Source organism: Pelodiscus sinensis, chromosome 16 (assembly GCF_049634645.1).
Source record: "Pelodiscus sinensis isolate JC-2024 chromosome 16, ASM4963464v1, whole genome shotgun sequence".
NCBI classification, from domain to species: Eukaryota; Metazoa; Chordata; order Testudines; family Trionychidae; genus Pelodiscus; species Pelodiscus sinensis.
Genome location: NC_134726.1, coordinates 24,259,934 through 24,284,112, shown reverse-complemented (window position 1 = coordinate 24,284,112; position 24,179 = coordinate 24,259,934). Strand labels below are relative to the sequence as shown.

The window sequence follows — 24,179 nt, the reverse complement described above, 5'->3', positions numbered from 1 at the left end:
CCCGCTGTAGGGCAGCCCCCGACAGGGCCTCTGCGGGACTTGCCTGCGCGGCCCCTGCAGACACACACCCCGACCCGCGGCCTAGTCCCCGAGCTCCCCCCACCGCCGAGTCCGGTCTCTGCCCCGCAGTCCGCCCCGGGCTTTACCTCCCTGCGCGGCCTCCTCGCTCGAGAGCCCCTCCTTTGTCGCCCTCCGGCCTGAGCCCGCAGCCGGGCGCGGCGCATGGGCCCCCAACGCACGACGGAAGCCGCCGGGGTTCAGTTCCGGCCGCCGCCGCTGCCTGCGAACGGCTTCATTCCCCGCCCCCGCACGCGCATCCCCGCCCCGCCAGCATCCCCCCGCTCGGCCCCTAGTCCGCGCGCGTGGGTGGCCCCTCCCCCTCCCAACAGCGCGCCGGTCACGGTCTGAGGGGGGCCCCGGCTGGGCGCGCTGCGAACCCTCCGCACCACACGCGAGAACCGGGCTCGGGGATCCCTTCCGGCCGCAAAGCGGGGGGCGCGGCCGGGCAGCCCAGCAGCTAGCGCCGCAGGCAGAGCGCCCAGACCCGGCCTGGCTTGTCCATTAGCCCCGCACCAGCCTTTACCCTCGGCCCTTGCAGCGGGCCCGGGCAGCGCCCTGTAGCGGGCCCCGCGGGAGCTCCCGGGCAGAGCGGCTCCCAGCGCGGAGCATCCGCCCTGCTGTGAAAGCGACAGGCTCCCCGGGCTGTGTGCTAGAGCGGAGGCTTCACAGCCACACGCGCTTGGCTCTCAATGCCGAGACCAAAGATGCCTCAACAGATCGGACACACACAGCTTTTCCCACTAGAAACAGGAGCAGGGAGGAGACGGGGACAGCTGAATGAAGCAAGAACACGGGATACAGAAAGTCAACTCCTGGAATACCCTGTTGGCCTGTACTGTGTATCATCATTTTTACCCCGCTCTTTGGGTGAAGATCCACAGACTGAGATATCAGTATATATTCTTCCATAGACCTGTACTGGACCCAACAGCTGGATTTTAATGAAAGCAACAACAACAAAATTCTCCCTAATTTGTTTTGAAAGACAGCTCTACTGGTTCAGTGGCTTTTGATTAATAAGCCGGGTGTAGAACAGAAAATAGAAGGGAATAAAGTATAAACGTTGGAAGATGGGTTGTGGAAGAAGTATTCCTGGATAGCAGTCAAGTTCAGAAACTTTATTTGCATGACAAACTATAGAAGTGTCATCCAACTTAGCAAGGTATACTGCAAGGAGCAATTAGTTAATAATAAAGTAGCTATTTCATATTTTGTGCTGTACCCATCTCTCTCAATCTATGCTTTGTACTATACTATTGTACAATAAAATATTTTTATTAAAAGCAGCTAATCCACCCAGCCTGCCATGATTCTCCAAAATCCTAGTGTCATCTAGTTTGTATGAAGGATCTCATGCAAAATAAGGCCAAAACCTAGGTGTTTGTATCTCTGCATGGGAGTAGTTCCAGTCTATTGTATGAGTCTAATTGCATCCAGAGACTTACAAGTTTTCAAGATTGGGGTCTTAAATGTTATTGGTTTGCACTGTGTTATGAGTGTATGACTCAAATTCATTACTCATCTGTTTTAGAAAGATTTTTAAGGCAGCATTTTTCTTAACCATCAGGAATATGATACAGGATTTGGGCAGACTACGTCACCTATTTTCTAATGGAATATTAAGCCCTACAGAAATCAGTCTGTTGTAACTTTTAACGTGGTGTTTTATACAAAAATCTGCAAGATACACATGGCCACGCATACCAAAATACATTTATTCTATTACCTTGTACCAGAAAACTGTTTTCAAAATTTTTGCAGCTGTAGGAGCTTTTCACTAGCACCCCCATAGGGATTTTCTCTGCCTCCTTTTCTAATCCATTGGTTTATACAGGTGTCTAATACAACTTTTCTAAACTAGTTAGGCGTGGGCAGGATTTGCCAGGAAAAAAAAGCAAGAAAAAAAACCCAGACAGTGCAGTACATCCACATTGCCTCTAGGTGACAGCAGTAGTGACTACTTGCTACCCACCTCCTCCCGGTCCTGGAGACAGAGTGGAGCCCACTTGGAAGATGAAGTCTGGCTATCGGAGCTGAACAGACAGTAGCAGTTTTCTCGGGGCACTGACTACAAATGGCCCTGGCTTTTTTCACCCCGAGCATCCTCCAAGTGACTTGCATGGTGCTGTTCCTTTTCCATTCCAAGTCAGCGGCAGGTAAGGTAGATCTGCGCCTTTCTCAATCCAGGGCTAATGAGCCAGGGGTCATTAGAATTCAGCCCTAAAAAGCAATCTTATGCTGCTGTAAACACAGAATGAATATTTATTTCCAGGCAAGCCCAAAACCAACTGAGCATTTCTATGGTTTTCCTGAAAATAAAATACTCTATCTGCATTTTCAGCAAGGTTTGCAGTGTCATATTTCTCCTATATATATATATAGAGAGAGAGAGAGAGAGAGAGAGAAGGGAACAGATTAAATGAGAGATCTTTTTGCCTGCTGCTAATTTCTGCAGTGCTAGGTTTCTGTGGAGAGTGATAAAACCCTGCTCTGAAACGAAGGGGTATAGTTAAACCTCCTAGCTTGAACATTGGTTATTTATAAGGAAGACTTTGTTTTCTTGTTCTGGGGTGGATTGTGTATTCAGGATCCTGCTTGAATAACTGGAGCAGGTGTGAAGGAGCTGCACCCCAAAGGGACATCTTCCCGTGAGAAGCTAGCAATAATGAGTAAGTTCTCTGGCAGAACAAAAGGGGGGTGGTGCAGCTATGTCTGCCCTTTTCCACCCACAAACCTCGATCAGATGATGTGGGAACTGCCTCTTCATGGTGAGGCTTAGTTAGCAACTCTGGAAGGAAGGGATCTCAGACAAGACTGAATCTATCAGCTCCCTTCTTTATTTCCATCTTGATTGGGATGCAGTGAAGCATCTCTGCTCCCTCACTGCTGTTAGTCACAAATGACTAAGACAGCTTGCCCCTCCTCTTGCTCCTTCCTAGCTTTGCTGTGTTGCATCTGAAAAGTGAGCCAGGAGAGCTGGGTTAAATACTTCATTCTGCCACTGATATATTGTGTGACCTTGAGCTAGCCACTTAATCTCCTTCCCACTCCGTTATCTTATTCAATATGTCCCCTCCCCAGTGTCTTTTTTAGATCTGCCACTGATTTCTGGTATTTTCCCCAATTTTTGCTGTAGCAAAATGGACAGTGAACTAAGTGCAGATTTTTAAAAGGTCACCTTCAGCAGGAATTTCAGTCTTTCTAGTTTTGCACCACCTACTACTCCCTGCCAGTGCACAATTTTTTGGATTTTCCCTCCTTTTTCTCATTGGCCTTCAGTGCAGCAGGACCAACTTTCAACCACACCGCAATTTAGGATATAAATGTTTCCTTTAAATTGGGGTCGGAGACTGGTTCTTACCCAGGTTGAGAGAAGTAGAAAAAGAAAAGGTTAGTGGAGAACCATAAAACAAAGTATGTTAACTTTGTTACACATAAGGCTAAAGGAAATTTTTTTTCTTGGGTTTAATAAGGAAATACAGGAATGAAATCTGTAATTAGTTTTGGACACTAATCTTCAGTCCAAAATTGTGCTAAGAAAAACATTGATTAAAGGAAAAATGTAGCCAGCAATGACTCTATTTAAAATTTGAGCTCTGCAGACATGCATCAGAACTGCTCACCCAAAATGTTTTCTCTGCACTGAAGTTGTGGTCTTTTTGGTTTTGGTTTTTGTTTTAAATGAAGCAGGAGTGACTTGAAATGGAGGTATGGCTACAAAAGCCTGACCCTAACAGGAAAAGTGAATAAAGGGATTCCCTGAGCAAAGTAATATGGTATTAACTTGTACAGTATTGTCAACTTCAAGAGATCTAAAATCATGAGTTGGACCCCTAAAAATCATGAGATTGGCCCAAAAATCATGACTTAAAAAAAGATTATATTGTTTTTTAATTCAGTCTCTTAATGTTTGAATTCCCTCTGCCCTCCCAAGGGGGTAGCATGTAACAATTAGTGTTGCCCTCTCTCCAACTTGCGTTGTATACGATTATTTTGACTCCTGCTGCAGGAGCTCTCAACCCCACATCTGCCCACCACCTGCCCAGCAATTATTCCTGTTCCCCAGTTCCCCGTCAGTTCTCTCCCCATCCAGTGCCCTCAGTTCAGACCCACTCAGTTCACTTCCCCAGCCCCCCATCATCACCACATCAACAGTTCAGCCACCCTCCCCCATCAACCCCACCACAATCAGTCCATCCTCCCAGCACTCATCCATCTGCTCAGAACTCACCATCAGTATGGGCCCTCTACCCCATCAGCCCTCACGCTCCTCACTTCACCGCCCCCCCTGCACCCTTCTGGCATAGTTCAGTCCCTCTAGTCTCATCTCTGCATCTTTTCACTCTCCCCATGCTTTGGGGTGGGAGGGATAGCAGTTGGTCCCCTCACCCACTTCGCAGGCTGCCATGGGAACTACCACCTACAGCTAACAATGGACTTCTCAGCCGCCAGCGGCTGACAGCAGGAGATCACCCAGCCCGGGCAGAAAAAAATCCTGAGATTTGAGAGTTCAATCACAAGATCATGGGCAAGACCTATTTTTCTTTAGAAATCACGTTTCTCATGATAAACTTGTGAGAGTTGGCTTGTCCATTCAACTTGTGAGCTTCAGTTTCTGGATTGTGCTGAAAAAGCCAGAGGAAGAATGCTTGTTGTTTTTGTAGGTTTAAAGTAAAACTGGTCTTGTTTCAAATGAACGACTGACTCTGACATGACTTGCCAAGCCCAAACCATCACACCGATTTCCATAAGACAAACTCTGCCCTGGTAATGAGAGGCTGAAATACCAACAATTTTAGTGCACCTGTAGAGGTATTTAAGCACCTCATGGCATTTTCCTAATCACCTGGGAGCCTCATTCCAACTGATTTCAGTGGGAGTCAGATAACTAGCCACTTCTGCTAGGCACAAAACTGCATCTTTAGATGCCCAAGTACCTATAAAATTCTGGCTCAGGTTTTTGCCCCCTACTTCCACTAGCACTGAATTTGCAATCTGATTTAAGTGATCTTTGAAGCCTGCATTTTTCTTTTGCACAGAATCTTTCTCTTGACTATATTAAGGGTTTTTTCTTTCCACCAAACAAAGATGGTGTAAAAACTATGTTCAGGCTTGTACCTGGTGACATAAAAAGAGAAAAATAATCCTAAAATGGAAGAAGTTTGGACATCTTAGAACAATCCTTATCTGGAATCATTGGGTTTAGCTTGCAACATTTCAGAAGTCAAACAAAGCTGGGGAAGATTTATTACTTTACAGATATGTTTTGCCCCTTCTCTTTGTTTACACCAGAGCAATTGTGCAATACGGTCTGTGACTGCCAGTGGGGGCCTGTCCATTACCGGTCCCCAAGCCCCGCCCCTTCTCACTATTGTCAGTCTCTCTCTCCATCCCATGGCACCCTGTCCCCTGAGGATGCAACTTAGAGCATCACTGCAGAGGGAGGGGCAGTGCCATGTGGCAACAATGATCATGTCCCCTTCCCCAGCTCTTTCCACAGTGGCAGGAGCTGGGCAAGTACAATCGCTCTGATGAGCTCTCCTTCGCTGCAGCAGCCGCAGTGGTGTGTGACTAGTTCAATGCTAGCCTCCTCACCGCCTGCGCAGGGGACAGGCTGCCATGGGGAGGAGAGGATGGGGTGGTGGTAGGACTTGGAGGCTAGTAACAAGCAGGCTCCTCCCCTCACGCTGGGAGTCCCAAGCAGATTGTGCAGTCGCTCTAGCTGGGAGTTTGAGACCCCTGGTTTACACTTTTATTAAACCATCCGTAAGGTCGAAATCCACATCTAAACTTCCCCAACGTTTTTGGGGTATTCTGATCTAGCAATTTGGTATGGACCCTGCTCTATATTTTATCAATTCTAGGACCCATTCCTACGAAAATATATGTTTTTATTGCTATTTTTTATTTTAACGTATTTTAATTCTAAATAATGCATAATAGTAATGGGGCTAGAGAGAAGAGTTATGTTTATACATACATTTCTAAATACCAAAGTGCCAGTGCCCATTCAGAAATTTGATTGTGTTTAGTGCCATAGTGCTCAAAAACCACATAATTACAGCATGCTAATACTTTTTTCACACGTTTGATCCCTTAGAGACTATATATATTAAAAACATTGTGACATTTGTTTTCTGATTTTATAGTGCAGTATGTTCTGGAAATCAACAACAATGGCCCCATCACAACGGGAGCTCAAGCTACAATTCATGCCAGATTGAGTATGAAGAATTATGATGTTGTGTTCATGAGTGACCTAAAATCCTATTATTTTAACTGGATTTTCACCCCTCTGACTTTGATTGAGAAATCAGAACAGCGATTTAACTCCATGATTACAGTGACTGGTGAATTTCCTGGGGATTTTCCCATTTTTGTCTGGGTAACTGAGACACGCTGCTGGTTATGTCAGCCCATCGCCAAAGGCTTCACTGTGCTTCATGTTACAGGTAAAGTATCTTTAGAGCAGCTTGTTCAAGTCTTCACACATTCCACTGAGACAATCGCTGAGCATTCTGGGATTCAGAATAGAGTTAGGTACAGCCATGTTGAGCCTGACTTCTACTAGCTGGGTTCTAAAATAGTTTATTTGCTCAGTGGACAGAGAGATTTTTTGCCATGAGCTGTGGTCTCCATACAAACTTGTAGACTACCTAAGACAGAAAAATCAGTAAAATGCTTGCTTACAAAAAAAAAATCCTCTGTGGCCACTGCTAGAAACCTGATGTTTGAGCAGTTGTACTTCACCTTTTTCTGCTAGTTGTGTCTCACAAAAGCTAGAGCAAGTCTGGTATGAATCAGGCCAGTTTTATTCTGTGAAATCTAGAATCCTGAAGACACAGATTGTTGCTATCAGTGTTACATTAGCTCATCATATCTAGTTCCAAACTTCAGCTGACTTCCAGCAGTGGCAGTCTACAAGTTTTCCTTTTTATCAGTCCCATCCAAGTTCTACACAAGACATGACTGAAGCAGAAATAACATGAGGCCTTTGGTATGGTAGAGCTATTATACCTTGTATTAAAATATCAATAGCTGGAGCATAGTTAAAAGTCACAAGTGGGACTATGTAGAATGTAGCGGTTCTATTATTGTTATTGTTTGTGCTATTGTAACACCCCCATTATGCAAAGCATTGTAAAGCATTGTACAATCAGAATACACGACTGTCCCTGCCTCAAAGGCTACGTCTACACTAGCCCCTTTTCCGGAAGGGGCATGTTAATTTCAGCTATCGTAGTAGGGAAATCCGCGGGGGATTTAAATATCCCCCGCGGCATTTAAATAAAAATGTCCGCCGCTTTTTTCCGGCTTTCAGAAAAGCCGGAAAAGAGCGTCTACACTGGCTCCGATCCTCCGGAAAAGGGCGCTTTTTCCGGAGGATCGGGGCCAGTGTAGACGCTCTTTTCCGGCTTTTCTAAAAGCCGGAAAAAAGCGGCGGACATTTTTATTTAAATGCCGCGGGGGATATTTAAATCCCCCGCGGATTTCCCTACTACGATAGCTGAAATTAACATGCCCCTTCCGGAAAAGGGGCCAGTGTAGACGAGCCCAAAGAGTTTACCTGTTCAACAGATCTGGTCCTATGGATATTTAGAGTTACGTGATCTGATTCTACCAACCAGTGGCCCTATCCTCAGGATCATTGAGTGGTCTGTGAAAAGATTTTCTCCACCAATACATAACCGATTCTCGTCCATCAGGATCATAGTACTAGCCACAGGTAACATCTGCAAATTTGAGGGAGGATTAATGAGGTCATTCTTTGAGAACTATCTGACACAGAGTTTGAGTACAAGATCTTTTGGGCCTCTCCTGCCGCTTACTGCCAAAGTGGAGCCTCTCTGCTTAATTCTTTCAAACTCCAGGCTCCATTTCCATTGGCTTATGTTTTCAAGGCCATTTTCACAGGCAAAAGGATGAGAAACTTTTAAGCCTAAGAAAGCTCATATTTTCCTTTACCTTCCTAGTTTCCCCAGACTCCAGATTTGCAGGGCTCAAAGAAAAGCTCTAGGGTCCAAAAATAAGTCTGTATTACATTTATCTCCAGATAGTTCTGCACAGTCAGTTTTAGGGTGCATCTAGACAGCACCCCTCTGTTGGAATAAGCTACACAATTTGTATTGTGCAAATTGTGTAGTTTATGCCAAGCCTAAATCGAAAGAGCTTATCTTGAAATTTGGCACTGTCAACATAGCGCCAAATTTCAAAATAAGGCACTATTCCAACAAATCCTTTAACCCTTGTGGAATGAGGTTTATAGGGATGCCGAAATAGCACACCCACTATTTCAGGAAATAGTGGGCACTTCTAAAGATGCAGCATTGCTATTTCGGGATATTTCCAGTTTGTTTGCAGATCAACAGAATTGTTAAGATAGCAGCAGAGATAGATTAGGGGGTTGTGGGCTCTGGAACAGAGCAAGCGGGAGTGGGACCCCCACTCCTTGGCAGGTGCACCAGGGGGGTTCAGGTTGGAACCCAGGGGTGCCCCAATTGGCCAAGGCTCCATTGGCCCAGTGGCTAGTCTGCCTCTAGATAGCAGAATCTATATTGCTGGTGGTAATCTGTCTAATTGATCTAGTTATCTATAATGAATTTATCCCTTGGAAGCTGATCATCAACCTCATACATAATCTAGAGAAATCCCAAACCAGTTTCTTACTTTGCAGGTTGCACTCACAATGCTGGCCATTAGGGATATGGCTACATTGCAATTAAAAACTTGTGCCTGGCCCATGCCTGCTGACTCCAGCTCCCAGGGCTGCTTAATGGCATGTAGACATTTGGAGTATGCTGGAACCCAATCTGTGGGATCCTGTGATGTGGGAGTAGGGTTAGGGCCAGTATTTCCTCTAATTTTTCCCACCCCTAAGCTGGATGAATTTAATTATGTGTACCAATGTGGAGCTGATGTGCGACATCCCCTTCATATTGGTGGAGCCAAGGGGCTCTAAGTATGGGAGGGGAGCTCAGGCCTGGGTTGAGAATTGGAGTACAGAAGAGTGAGGGCTCTAGCTGGGGTGTCAGGCTCTGGGGTGGGCGGGGGTTCAGGGGCTCTGGCATGAGGCAGAGAGTTGGGTGCAAAGGCTCTGTCCGGGGAGGCTTGGGGAGGCCCGAGGATGAGAGGCTCAGGGCTGGAACAGAGGGTTAGGGTGCTAGTGTGTGAGGTCTCTGGCCGGGGCCTGCGGGCTCTGGGGCGGAGTCAGTTTGGGGTAAAGGAGAGTGCTTCAGGCTACTGTGAGGGGAGGGAACTCTCCCATCTCTCTTGCAGCAGCACCTATGCTGGGAGAGAAAGGCACCTCTCTCCACCATGGCAGCTCCGGGGCTGGGGCTGCATGATAGGTGCCTCTCCCCCAGCAGGTGCCAGCCAGGGCTGAGTTGGAGCTGGGAGAGGGCCACCATGGCCATTGCAAATCCTGGAGGCTGGGACTGGGCTGGACCATTTGGGCCACAGCAGGCAGGAGGTTGGGCTAGAGCAGGGGCGGATATAGGGCAGGGCGAGTGGGGCAGCCGCCCTGGGCCCCACACTTCAAGAAGCCCCGCGCATGCCCCGTGGCAAAGGAGGGCCCAGTGAAATTGTGCTGCCCTGGGCCCCGCAAAATGGTCATCTGCCCCTGGGCTAGAGTAGCAGTGGGACAGCTGGCTGGTTCTTGCCTTTGGCAGATTCCTTCAGCACCTGTGCAGTGCTAACTAGGCAGCTGTGCAGTCACACAGCCATGCAGCTTCAGGGACTTAGGTTAGGATTGCCAGCCCTCCAGGACTGGCTTGCAGTCTCCAGGAATTATAAATTAATCCTTAATTAAGGAGCATGGCCTGTGATGAAATCTCCAGGAATATAGCCAACCAAAACTGGCAACCCTGCGAGGGTCTCAGAGCTTGGGCTACAGTCTGAGCCCAAATGTCACATTGTAATTAAATAGCTTTGCAAGCTTGAGCCTCATGGGCCTGAGCCACCTAGCACAGGCCAGCTGAAGGTTTTTAATTGCAATATACACCTCCTTAGGCCATCTTTCTGTCTGTAAACCAAGCAAATATGAGCAGATCATCACTGAGAGATAATACATTTTTGAACTTCATTATGCTGTTTGCATAGAATCGCTTTACACTGTATAAGGGTAGTTTAAATCCTATAATTGTGTATTGCAGTCAGCCATTTGCAGTAATTAAAATATTTTCATACGCTTTGTTTTAGAGAGTGTGTATAGGTTAGATTAATGGAGAGGGTGTCAGAGTTCCTGAAGTGAAATCACTGCCCCATCGAAGTTGATGGCAAAACTTTTCTGGACTTAAATGGGGCCAAGATTTCCCCCCTTGGATTCTATTGCAGGCTGACACACCTTGTGTAAATCATTTAATCTGTCTTCCTAAATTTGCCAATCCGTGAAATGGGTAAAAAATGCTTGTCCACCTTCACAGGGGTGTTGAGAGATTAAAATAATTAATGAGGCTTTGCAATTTGTAGGTAATGCTATGAAAGTGAGAGAACATCTCATTATTCTTCCTTTATCATCATTTCCTGCAGAGTCAATAGTAGGGAATCTTTCCATGACACAAATAGAAGACAGCATGTATGTGGAACCAGATTCTAATTCTGCCACAGACACTCTGACCCAGATTTCTTTCTTTCTTCATGATCCGAGTAATTACTTCAAGTTGTCATCATTCATCTACAACTGGGATTTTGGAGATGGGTATGTCTAGTTGATTTATTTATGCAAAGGCTCTGGATGCTTCTGGTAGGGATGTGTAACATACGCATACACTCACAGTCTTCAGATAGTCTAGAGGCTCACAAACATTTAAAAATGTAAGCTTTGTCCTAGAGTCTGTCTCCAACCACGTTTGATTAGGATACTAAAATGCTGATGTGTGCTAAGCTCCCCTAAAATGCAGAGGTGTTGAGGTCCAGATTTTAGGTTAAAAGTCCATGTTTCATTAGAGAGAGTATGCTAGTGCAAACACAGAGCTGAATAAATAATTCATAATAAATAATATATTTATCGACTAGAGCATGTTTCTCTGCTTATAAAATCTCCATGAGCAGACTGCAATTTTCTCAGGTGTATTTTTAAATAAATTATTAGAATAATCTATTGGATTCTTTTTCTTGGTTGTTATTGAATGGTGAGTAGATACTACAATGACTCACCATCTCTTCTCTGTTTGGAAGAGTACATAAGCACATGTAGCACAAATGTTTGGATGTGTACGTTTCAGATTCGACTTCTGTAAATAGTGGCCCATATTCTTTTATGGAAGAATTTAGTTTGCCTGTGGCACCCCTGCTTTAATAAAAGAATAAAAGAAATATTAGCTCACTGCCACTATCTAATTCTGTCCCAAGATGATATTTAGGGACTATTGTGTTGTTGTTTTCCTCAAAAAAATTAAAGTAAGAAAAACATACAAGGGAGTCTAATTTTGATCTTCCTTGAACCATGAACTTTTGGGAGTTAGTCCTGATTTACACTGGTGTAACAAGATGACTCAAGCCTTCATTGATCTAAAATGTCTGATGCAAGTCGTTTCTAAACAGAGGTGATTCTAAATCTTTTCATGCTACCCACAGAACTCAACAAGTAACCAAAGAACCAGTTGTCTACTATCATTATTCTACTATGGGGCATTGCAAGGTACATCTCAAAGTTGTAGCTGAGTGGCAGCAAATTGAGAGCGCCACACAAGAAAGAAAGATTGTGCAGAAAACGGGAGATTTCACCACCAAGTTGGAGTTGCTGGGTAATTAAAAATTGCTTTGGATGCACAAAACAGAACTTTATGCATTGATGCACAACCTGTAGTATAATGTAGTTTCTAAAACTTAGAAACATAATAAACAAACAGAATATGGAGATCTTTTAAAGAGCATTGTATCAGACATATCTATGGCTTATTGACAGAGCAAGTCAATTTTTTTAAAAAGACCTTTTCATTATCAAAATAAAGATTTTAAAAAAAACCTTTCAATTAAAACTGTCATTTTCTAAATATTCATGTTTAATTAAATTAGTCATGTCTCGAATCTAATTTTTTTCATAACTGTTATAAAATTTTTTCCAGGTTTCAGAAACCTGGTTTTTAGTAAGTTAAAATTTTCAATTAAAACTTTTGTGGGAAATAACCCTCAGAATACAAAATTGAAGCTCTATAAAATATTTAGAATTTTTAAACATTATTTTGAGACTTGTTTAATGGCTCTATTTATTATTGCACACCGATTAGCTCTTTTATATTTGCTTTGGCAGCTAGAAGCCATCACAATGGACAATTAATAAATTCATGAAATTTGGCTTGGCAGAATTCAATTTTTATTTTTGATAATTTCAGCAGATAATATCAGTGTTTAATTTTAATCTTTTTTATGTTGGAAGATTTACATTCTCACAAGTGCAGAAAATTATTGGGGGGAGGTTCAGAGAATGGTGGGGTCAAACCATAATTATTTAATGAAAGCAGCCATTGAAGAAAATGTAATGTTTTAAAGATAGCTGACAAAACATTGGTTGACCTGAAGTTACTCTATTTATTAGCAAATATATATATATATATATTACTGCTGTGACTAAAATAAACCATCATAGAAGAGTGCAGAAAATTAAACTTTTACTGGAAAACAAGAAATTATTTTTGTTTTTCTTTAAACTGCAGTTTCATGACTTTGTCTCTATTCTTTCCAGATGCTGTTAAAAGTATAAATGTCATAGGCTCCAGAGAAACTCACATAATGGAAAACTTAAATTTATCTCTACATATCAACGGCAGGTAAGTAACATATAAATATCCTTTGCTGTAAAACCCTGTGGCATTTTTCTTCAGATTTCCTGAGTGTGCACGCAACGGAACTGCTCCTTAAAAAGATTTATTTTCTATGAAAAAAATATTGCAAATTACTTGTTCCTGACTCCAAAAATCTCTCATACTGCAAGAGGTTGCAGGAATGCAGAATATTAATAAACAGTACTTCTCTTCAGAGCTTCCTACAGTGCTTTACAACATAATATAAACACTACTGAAAATGAAAGAGGAAGGAGAGAAGGAAAAGAGCTGTAAAAAGGAAGGAAAATAAGGGGCTTTTAAAACTGTGTTCTGGACTTTTCTTTCTCGTTGATCCGTATCACTAAGGAAACCTGCATGCTACATGTAGGATACATTAACCAATAGGCCTACCAAGGCTGACACTAGGGATGAGAAGTGTAGGTTTCAATTTCAGCCAGAAAACAGCAGCCACAAGGTGAACCAGGCAAGAGGAGTCTGAGGCCTTGTCTTCACTTACAGGGAAATTGATGCTGTGGAGATCTATCTCCCAGGGTTGATTTAGCAGGTGTAGTAAGGCCGCACTAAATTAACCACTGACCGTGGTCCCATTTACTCTGGTACTCCATTGGATTGCAAGAAGTAAAGAGTCGATGGGAGAGTTTCTCCCATCAACCCCTTGCAGTGGGGACACCGTGGTAAGCTGAACTCAGGTACGTCGACTCCATCTACATTATTCACATACCTGGAGTTGTGAACTGTAGTTTGACTTTGTCCCCTCGTGTAGACCTGGCAAATCCAGCAGGGGAGGAGTGAAAAGGTGCACTGCATAGGAAAAAACTGGAGAATAGTGAAGAAGTTAACCCTAGACCATTGGTTCCAGGGAGAAGAGATTACAGTGCAAAGGTTGGTCTTGAGCCTCTTCCCAGTACACCATGTAGTGCATTTACTGGTGGCTTGGGACTAATGGCTCAGGGCTATAAGAACAGGAGAGCAGCAACACAAGTTTAGCTTTGCAATTGCTCTATCAAGCTGTGGGACTGTGGCTAAGGGGAAACAGCTGAGCAAGCCCAGGCCTGCAGGGCTATCAGAAGCAGCTGTGGGCCTCAGAGAAGGAAGGCTATATAAGGCGGAGGAAGGGAAGCCAGAGGGGGTGGAAGGAGCCAGGGTGTGGCTCAGTGGAGAGTGAGCACACTCACACGCGCAGGCGCAGTCTGGACTGTAACTTTGTAAATAGAAGGTGGTGGGAAAATATGATAAAAGCACGGGTGACTGCACCAGAAGGCTTGTTGACTGATTTGTGGACCAGCCGGTATACCAGACCAAGGAGCCTGAGCAGGGACTCTGCTACAGACTGAGTGGAAGCCATCTTTTCAGATGGTAAAGGAGTTTCAAAATGTTTTGTTGGAACACTCTGGATTCCTGCATCACTAGAGGGAGCTATTTGTACAAATACAGCCTTAAAATCTATCCCTCCGGAACGAGTCTTCCTCCAAGTGAGTGAGGCTTGCCAGGTCTGCCTGTGAGAGCTGGCTGGGTTGATACAGCCTCTGTCTGTGCATTGCAAATGGAGAGCAGTAGCACTAGTGGAGGTATACCTAAGGCTACTGGAAGATGCCCAAGCTTTGTGACACCAGGACATGGCTGGTAATTTGCCTGTGCATAAGTCAGTCTCCGTTAGGCCAATGTGCCACTCATAGGCTTATGCCAGAAGTGGGGACCCTAAAGCCAACCACAGCTTGTGTGGATCTGGCCCCTGAGGCTCAGGGCTAGATGCTCTAGCCCACTGTGGGGAGTGTCTTTTTCCTTCTCAGTGGGGTGGCCACATCAGGTTTTGGGTTTTTTGTTTTGTTGGGTTTTTTGTTTGTTTGTTTGTTTCTCACTTGTCAGTGGACCCTGACCCAAAAAAGGTTCCCTACTCCTGGCTTATCCATTTGCAGGGATAGGGCCTAGACTGATGTAAATTAACATAAACTTAATAAAAAAAGTGTGTCAGGAAAATGTTAGACCCCTGAAGCAGCTTTTAGAATAAACAACCCCTCTACAGTGTAAACTCTAACCAGTCAAATTAAAATCTGGCCCAAGGGATGGAATTTGTAGGTCAGAAGCAGAACTCAAAGGCTACGTCTACACTGGCATGATTTTCCGAAAATGCTTTTAACGGAAAAGCTTTCCGTTAAAAGCATTTTCGGAAAAGCACGTCTAGATTGGCAGGATGCTTTTCCGCAAAAGCGCTTTTTGCGGAAAAGTGTCCATGGCCAATCTAGACGTGGTTTTCCACAAAAAATCCCCGATCGCCATTTTCGCGATGAGGGCTCTTTTGCGGAAAACAGTACTGTGCTGTTTACACTGGCCCTCTTGCGCAAATGATTTGCGCAAGAGGGCTTTTGCCCGAACGGGAGCAGCACAGTATTTCTGCAAGGACACTGACAATCTTACATGAGATCGTCAGTGTTCTTGTGGAAATTCAAACAACCAATGTAGACAGCTGGCAAGTTTTTTTGCGGAAAAACTTGCCAGTCTAGACACAGCCAAAGTGAGCCAAGCACAAACGGACTTCTTCCCTTAGCAACGAATATGCTACATGGCTGGAGGAAGGGGTGCTGACAAACTTAGCCTTTCTTGACCTTTTTTATCACCAGAATCAAAGTCCAGAGAGCAGCCGATGAGCCTTTATAGAACCATGTGGAGCAAAGGTCTGAAAAATGTAAATAAGGAGTATAAGCAAAACACAGTAAAACACTATATGGCCCAAACCTGGTAGATATAATGGCGTTCCTTGATTTATTTCTAGCAAATCAAGAGCATTCTTAAATTGCTTTATGATGAAGCTGTGATTTACAAAATCAAACTTTATTTGCCTTTTGCCAAGCCTTTAATCCAAATAGTTGTGTTGAGCTCATCTGTTGTTCTTTTATAAGTCTTTTTATGAGCAGAGAACATACATGAAAATCCTGGCTGTGCCACAGAAACACAGACATTGGCCTCTCTCATTGTCCAAGGAACAAGAAAAATAACATTTTCTGATCTCTGGGGAAAAAAGTCCATTTCTGTTTGGTCTACGTGGGGAATGGATGAAAAATAGTCTACGTCTAGACTGCAAGCCCCTTTCGAAGGAGGCTTTTTTGCAAATATCTTTCGAAAAAGCCTCTTTCAAGAGTGTCTAGACTACAACCAGTACTTTCAAAAAAGCAAGCCACTTTTTCGAAAGAGAGCACCCAGGCAGTCTGGATTCTCTCTTTTGAAAAAGCACAGTTTGCATTATATAGTGACTTTTTTCGTTAAAAGTATTTCCGCAAAATCATGCCAGTCTAGATACAGCCACAGAGTCTAAACACTAAACCCATCTAAGTTTAATGCCTATCTCAAACAATACTAACACATAGCTGAGCTGGGCTGATCTCCATCTATGAATTTGTCAGTGCTTGCTGAAACCTACAGACTTGGGAAAAGCTGGCACCTGGTTTACCAACCGCAGAAAAACAATACCACCTGATTTAGGTGATCAATGCCACAGCACAAAAGACAAATAGTCAATGTTTGCCAAAACCCATACACTGAAAGTTATTCCATCAGTCCTCACCCCCAGAAAAGTTTTGGCATAAGAATGATTCATGCTGTTGCAGAAATGAAGATTCATTAGTGTGCTAACAGAACCGGGGAAAAGTCATCGGAAGTGTTAGTTAGAACATTCTCAAATGGTGTGAATCAGTGTAGTTCCACTGAAGTCAAGGGTGCTGATTGGTGCTCCCTGAGTTCCACTGATTGGTGCTCACTGAGACTCCAGTCTGTTATTCCCAATAAAAATAGGCTGAGACATTTTAATTGTAAGTATTGAATTGTGACATGATCTGTGTGTACTGTTGTATTTGTCTAGGCTAGGAGTCGGCAACCTACAAGAGCAGAGCCTCATGCGGCTCTTTGGCTTACCCTTTGTGGGCAGTTGATTGCAATCTCTGGGCCACTAAAAGTCCTCCAGCAGAGCAGGCTCAGGCAGGCTACATGCCTGCTGTGGCTCCACACCACTCCTGGAAGCAGCTGGCAGCTGGTACATAGCTGCGTGCCCCTGGCAGGGGAGGAGACAGCTCTGCATGCTGCCTCCACCCCCAGCACCAGCCTCTCAGCTCCCATGGGCGGGGAACTGGCCAATGGGAGCTGCAGGGGTAGTGCTTACAGGTGCAGGCATGGAGACCCACTGCATCCCTCAAGGGGCATACAGAGATGTGCCAGGAACTAGCCTCTTCTGGGAGCACTTTGGGGCCATAGCAGGCAGGCAGCCTTCCCTGGCTATGTCTACACTCTCAGCTTCTTGCGCCAGAAATATGCAAATGAGGCTAAGCGTGGAATATCGCCGAGCCTCATTTACATACCTAATGAGCTGCCATTTTTGCAGAAGAGGCTCTTGCGCCAGAAGGAGATGTCTACACTGTCCCTTCATGCGCAAAAAACCCCTCTTGCGCAGTGCCGGTATTCCTGTAAATAATTGGCGTAATGGCATTGCGCAGGAGTATCAGAGGGGTAGCCCTGTTAGCCTCAATCTGCAAAAGCGTCGAGGAGTCCTGTGGCACCTTATAGACTAACCGAAGTGTTGGAGCATAAGCTTTCAGATGCATGCATCTGACGAAGTGGGTCTTTGACCACGAAAGCTTATGCTCCAACACTTTGTTTAGTCTATACGGTGCCACAGGACTCCTCGCCGCTATTGCACAAGAAGGTTATTCTTGAACAAGAAGGGGCAGTGTAGACAGCTCCTTCTGGTGCAAGAGCCTCTTCTGCAAAATGGCGGCTCATTAGGTATGCAAATGAGGCTCAGCGATAGTCCACGCTTAGCCTCATTTGCATATTTCTGGCGCAAGAAGCCGCGAGTGTAGACATAGCCCCTGTGTCTCCCACCGAGAGCTTGCATCCCTCACTCAGCAACCCTACCCGCTGCCCCAGGCCCAGCCAGTGCACACTCTACCGTTGAAAATGTGACACTGATTGGGATAAAAATTCATCAAATGTCCAGTGCAGCGCAACTATATGACCCCAGCACCCAGATTCCTTCCCAGAGCTTGCACCCCTCACTCCTCCACCCCAGCTCCCTGGCCCAGGCTCAGCCAAGAGCCCCCTCCAACATGCCCTACTCTTTGGCCTCAACCCAGAGTCTATGCACTCTGATGAGTAGCAATAACATTATTATGTTCAGTTATTATTAGTTGTTTATTATCTGCTGTATACCTGCTATCTTTGTGTATGTGTACAAGTAGCTTTGCGTCAGATGCAGTTATTGAAATATTTAGGTCTAAAACAAAAAAATGGCTCCCCTTCTTTGAAAGGCTGTCAACCCTTGGTTTAGGAAATCAGAAACAATTATTCGGATTCTGTACGTGGAACTGTCTGCACCACTAGCCTCTCAGGCATTTGGCTGTTATGTGTATATAAAATATCCATGGCTACATACATGTTATGAAAAAGTGTAAATAGATAAATGTGTGTACTTCAGTTGTAGCATTAGTTCATTCTAGCATTGGTTCAGTGCAGTATTATTACTTACACTAACCATCAATGTTTTCAGAGTTCCTGTACTATGTGATTCATGCATTCCTATTTTAAATAATTTTTACAAGCCTCTTCTGATTTTTTTCCCCTTTCAGCCCTCCACTCACTTTATGCTGGCTCATAAAGGCTGAATGTATTCCACTTGAAGGGGAGAAGTGCCATCTAGTGGCAATTAATGGCTCGTCTTACAATTTGAACCATACCTTTCATAATGCAGGAGAATACTGTCTCAGCGTGAGAGTGGAGAATGATGTGAACATGTTGCAGATGTACCGTGAGATTAAAGTATGGTCAACAGGTGAGACTTCACTTGAGATGTGTAGGAACTGCCATTTTGGCTCAAACTAGATGTTTCATTGACAGTAGCCACTACCAACAGCTTCAGAAGAAACGACAACAACAAGAAACCTCTTAGTGGAAAATTATAGAAACATGAGCCTAGAGATGATTTTTTCCTAATCTTGAGCAGCTAGAAGTTGGCTTCAGCCCTGACACATGAAGGTTTTATGTGCTCATTTTTTGTTTAAATCTCCTCACTCATATAACTCTGGAAGTTCTACTCCTTTTAAAAATCCTATTAAGTCTAAATGGTATCTTGCAGCAGTAAGTTCCAGAGAATAACTGACTTGTGTAAAAATGCATATTAATCTGTTTTAAATTTCCTGACTTTAAATTTCACATTTTCTCTTGCTCATTCATTGCGAGAGACTAAACAGAGCAAACGTACACATTTTCCTGTGCCCTCATAGTAACCTCCTCCCTAAAATAAGCAGTTCCAGTCTTCTCAGTCTCTTCCTTGATATGGAAGTCTAAATTGTAATTATTCCCATTACTAATTTCTGCCCCACCAAACTCCTCCCCTCATCGCCCCATCAATCTCTCTGTTATGCTTTTTTTGTTTGTTTTTTGTTTGTTTGTTTTGTTTTGTTTTAAGAAAAGGCAATGAGAATTGAAACCAGTTTTCAAAGGTCCATCAGGGGCCAGCACTGAGCAAAGAGTTAGTGCTAGCAGGGGAAGGGAACATCGCTAGGACAGCCTTTTGAAGCAGTGCTGAAAGAATGCCTCAAAATTCTCAGAAGTAGTAAGAGAGCATGGCTTATAAGATCTTGCCCGTACACTGGTGACTGCAAAGCCAATCCTTCCCCCATCTCCTGAGCTTATGAATGTGTCCCTGGCTGCACCTCTTTCCTGTTCACCTCAGGAGCATGCACACAAACATATAGGGTACGTCAACACTGTGGAGCTAATTTGGGATACTGGAAGTATCCCAAAATAGCTATTTCATGTCTATTGAAGCAGCCCGTTATTTCATGTCTCAGCAACCCTCATTCCACGAGGGTAAAGGGGCATTTCGGAATAGTGAGTTATTTTGAAATTTGGCGAGGTGTAGACAGCACCAAATTATGAAATAAGCTATTTCAAAATACATTGGAAAGAAGCTACGCAATTTACATAGTGCAAATTTGTATTTTATTTCGAGCTAAGAGTGCTGTGTAGATGCACCCTTGGGAGCTATATAGGAGCACGTTGTCTTTCTACAGACCATGCTAGGGGAGAAGGAAAGGATCTTTACAATCTCTCCTTCCTCCTCCCCTTCAGCCCTCCCCGTTCTCTCATAAGAGTTAGCCCCATTCTAGTCCTCGGTCATTAGCCTGAGATAGCCAGCATAAGTGCCAGCTCTAATGATGACAGTATCTATGGACTAGACCTGTGACTAAAACCATCACTTCCTTTTACGTAAGCTGCTGTAAATTTAGGCTGGATTTGAACCAGTAGCCTAGAAGTTATAGATGCTGAATCCCATGATCAGTTCAGAATTCAGGCAGCCCTGTTAAGAAGGTTTACCAGCCAGGCATGAGGTTTGTTCTGATCTAGTCTGCTTTACTTCATGCACCAGGAAACAGAATTGGTAGAAATTAATATATTTGCAAAGCAGGTTTGCTGGATGGAATTTCTTCTTGCGTTCGCATGTGGATTTTCTGATTGTATTGTGTATTCTCTTTTCTCTGTTCCACCACTTCTCCGGGCCCAATGCTCTGCACACATGGAGCTGAGGAGAAACCAAAGGGACTCGATTCCACTTTTCTGTCTCCTCTCCTACACTCCTGGGACCAGCAAAGGACTGGTTCAACTCTGGACAGAACTTAGAGCAGATTTGAGGCTGCTTTACATTACCCCAGCTTATGGCTGCCCTCCCGCAACACATGCCCAATACAGCTCCTTGCTCTGGGAGCATCAGAAGACACAAGTGACCTGAAAAATCCTCAGCTGCCTACTTAGAGCTGCTTCAAGGATCCTTTGTACCTCAGTGTAGTCTTAAAGTATATTTAAAATGCTACATGGCGGTGGAGGAAAGAGGAAGTACATTTTACAAAGTGAAGGCTGATTTATAAGAATTGAAAATGGTCTCTAGCATACACCACAGTTATTCAAGTACAGTTGTTGCAGTCACACAGTCAACCTATGGAACTCCTTGCCAGAGGATGTGGCGAAGGCTAGGACTTTAACAGGGTTCAAAAAAGAGCTAGATAGATTCGTGGAGGTTAGGTCTATCAATGACTATTAGCCAGGATGGGTAGGAATGGTGTCCCTAGCCTCTGTTTGCCTGGAAATGGGTGACAGGGAGGGATTACATGAGGATTACCTGTTCTGTTCCCTTTCTCTGGGGCATCTGGTATTGCCCACTGTTGGCAGACAGGATACTGGGCTAGATGGACCATTGGTCTGACCCAGTATGGCTGTTCTTATGTTCTTACATCTATGCAGTTTGCTTTAAAAAAAAAGTGTTTGGGGGAGACTAACCCATGCCTGAGGGCATGGTCTCTTTCACTCTACACAGTCTTAAAATTCCTTCACCTAGAATGTGCAGACTTCCCCTGGCCTGATCATAATGCATTATACACTAGGCACATTCCCTTGTGCTCTTTCCTCAGGTATTCACCCGGCTTTCTTCGCCTTGCCATGTATTGCTTTGATTTCAGTGATGCTGGGATTTGTTATATACATGACCCTCCGAAGCACCTCACAGCAGAAGGATCTTGTCGAGGTATTGGGGTAGTGTTGCTATGAACTGGGCAAATAATTCAGAACAAGTCACGGGATGAATTTCTACCTATGCTTTGTTTGTTGTGTTTCTTTTTTTAACATGCTTTCAGATTGCCCACAAGCAGAGGGTGATTTTCTCAGTTATATTTGAAATTACTCAACAAATAGTTTCACCAAATTATTCTTGATCTGTAGTTCATTCCACAGCAGGTTGTTGCATGAATTCATTGAAACCATGCCAAGTGACTTAAGTGACCACTTACACAGCTCAAATTTCTGTGTCTTTAGCATGAGGTTAACTCATTGGCTCAGGTTGCCATGCAAATTCTAATGGAAGATTAATTTAAAATAAGAATTTCCATTAATATTTTCCAGTATTTTCTTGTGCTGAGGGAGGGGATTGACTGGTGGGAGAAGGTGCAGGAGTAGACGGGAGTTTGTAGGATATATCCTGAGTGACCGTGTGTGGATGAATAGATGGAAAGAAGGATAGTGTGATAGTGAGAAGGGAGGCTGGATAGTGAAATAGGACAGGAAGTTTGGTAGAATGGTACTAAGTAATCATATGAGCTTGCTTGTAACCTTCATTCACCCATCATCCTTTTTTCTTTACCTAGTAAAGTTTTTACTTGTTGTGTTCTGTCTGTAATTAATATGCACGCTCCTACAGTCAGGGACCATATCTTCCTAGATATTTAGAAAGCACATTTCAGACAGTTCCACAGTATAATAAGAGGCCTGTTAATAGAAAAACTGACTCCATCTCCATTTCTGATTTTTCTTTCACTTGCTAGAGTAGCCTAGCTTTGCAAGTGACTTCCCCCTCTTTGATTTTGCTTTCCAGGTTGCTGACTTTGATTTTTCTCCTCTGTCTGACAAAAATCTCTCGCCTTCTGATTCTGAGTCAAGTTGTGGTCAAATATGCTGCAGATCCTGTTTCCTTCAGCCACCTCAAGAATATTGGGAGACTATCAGGGAGAGTCACAGACTCCTTCATCCTTTATACAATCCAGTCAAAACTTACACAGTGTGAAGAACACAGCTTCATTTGGTTACCTTAACTGCTGACCTTAACTTTTCTCTTATGATGAGCTAAAAGCCAAGTGCTGCATGGATGGTTTATTTTTGCTGGTACATCGAGAGATTAACTACTTATTAGGCCCAATGCTAAAGAGTACTTCATCATGTAATCTAAAGAGCCTGAATCCCAATAAAAGTGGCTTTGTATATTTGAATTACTGTAGCGAGCACTGCCTAATGATTTAAATGTAGTATGTTATTTTTATGAGGGATTATGTTAGGTGCAAATGTTTGCCAAATTCACTCCTCTGTGTAATTTATTTGACCTTCCCCCATCCACTCCATCTCAATGTGTCTTGTTTAAAAAATGCAAATGCTTGAGACAAAAAAAAAAAAAGCTTTTCTCTTCTTCCACAGCTGCAAAGGGCCACCAACAAGGGGGGGAGGGGAATGAGGCAGTTCCGGGCCTAGCGATTCAAAGGGTCCTGGAGCTCCTGGTTGCCACTGCTGCTACTATGGCAGCAGCTGGAGCCTCAGGCCTTTTAGATTGCCACCAGAGCACTGCGCTATGCACTCCAGGCAGCACTAAGTGCTAAGGGGAAGAGGTGTGTGCTGTGCCCCGGGCAGCTCTGAGGGCTGTTCAGGGGTCCGCGCAGCACACTCTGGGCAGCGCTCAGAGCTGGCTGTCCTGGCCCCGGCCCCGCCCCTTCCAGGAGCACATCTTGCCCAGGGGCCCAGGGAGGCTGTCAGCGCCTCTGCTGCTATACAACATTCAGCTTACCAGGAAACTGAACTAGGTGGAATGAGGTTACTGTCAAGCATATTAGTACTTAAAAGAAAACCTATTTGTTCTCCAGATTGGAAACATGCTTACTCTAACACTTTTCACAATGAACCCGACTCCCTAATGATTGTGTTGCTAACATGAAAAGGATCTCAATTTTAGCAAACCATACTCATAAGGAATTTGATAGATGACATTCCATGGGTGGAAATCTGCAGATACTAATAACAGATACAGGGCATATGTGAGAATATTACTTGCATGTTCCTGATACCTTGTTGATGGCGCAGTGTAGTACTATGGTCCTCTAGCCCAGGAGTGCCATCTTTCAGATGAGGCAGTCACATATGGTCCTTCTTACCCATTTTTAATCTCTACCTAGATTGTCACTGAAGTTCCCACAAACAATAGGCTAAAATCAGTGCTGGACCCTCAGTCAGAGCAGGTTCTGCCATTCAAAGTGGTAGGAACTCACTGCTTAGTGCATATCAGCTACTTCATTTACCACCGTCCAATTCACTGCCCTACCAGCACTGGACTTACTATTGTACTAGAACCCTGACATCCTTTGAAAGATTTTACATAAAATCAAATTCTGTTCCACTTCTTTCCTTCCATTCAGTACTGATATCTTGCCACCTGCTCTCTGTTTTATATGTATTTCATTATACCGAGTATGGGAAATACATGTATAATCATTAACAGGACAGCGATCCAGAATTAGGGTTCCTAGGTCCTCTTCTTGTGTCTGACACCAGTTTTCTGTGTTTCTTGAGGCAAGTTAGTTCACCTCTCAACTCTTCAGTATCCCCACTGGTAGTTGGTCTCATATCTAACACAGAGCAGGTGGGCTATGATGCTAACCGAATTCATATTTATAAAGGGAGTTGGGATCCTCTGAGGTGACTACCCTCAGAGTGATCTAATCAATCAAAAACAACGAGGAGTCCTATGGCACCTTTTAGACTAAT

At 44.1% G+C, this 24,179-nt stretch overlaps 2 protein-coding genes across 5 annotated transcripts in view; one reads left to right on the top strand and one right to left on the bottom strand.

The window, feature by feature from the left end:
• TRRAP (transformation/transcription domain associated protein) overlaps positions 1–294 on the bottom strand; it is a 178,426-nt gene extending 178,132 nt beyond the window's left edge. For all 4 annotated transcript variants that reach the window (XM_075899522.1, XM_075899523.1, XM_075899524.1 and 1 more), the window contains exon 1: positions 147–294. The gene's annotated coding sequence lies outside the window, so the exon portion shown is untranslated. The remainder of the gene's footprint in view (positions 1–146) is intronic.
• Positions 267–22,639, top strand: TMEM130 (transmembrane protein 130). Its single transcript, XM_006112822.4, has 8 exons — positions 267–2,216; positions 6,210–6,512; positions 10,588–10,756; positions 11,635–11,804; positions 12,743–12,827; positions 18,455–18,657; positions 21,293–21,405; positions 22,249–22,639. The coding sequence occupies exons 1-8, from the start codon at positions 2,135–2,137 to the stop codon at positions 22,435–22,437; spliced, it is 1,314 nt and encodes a 437-aa protein (XP_006112884.2). The 5' UTR covers positions 267–2,134; the 3' UTR covers positions 22,438–22,639.
• The last annotated feature ends 1,540 nt before the right edge of the window (positions 22,640–24,179 follow it).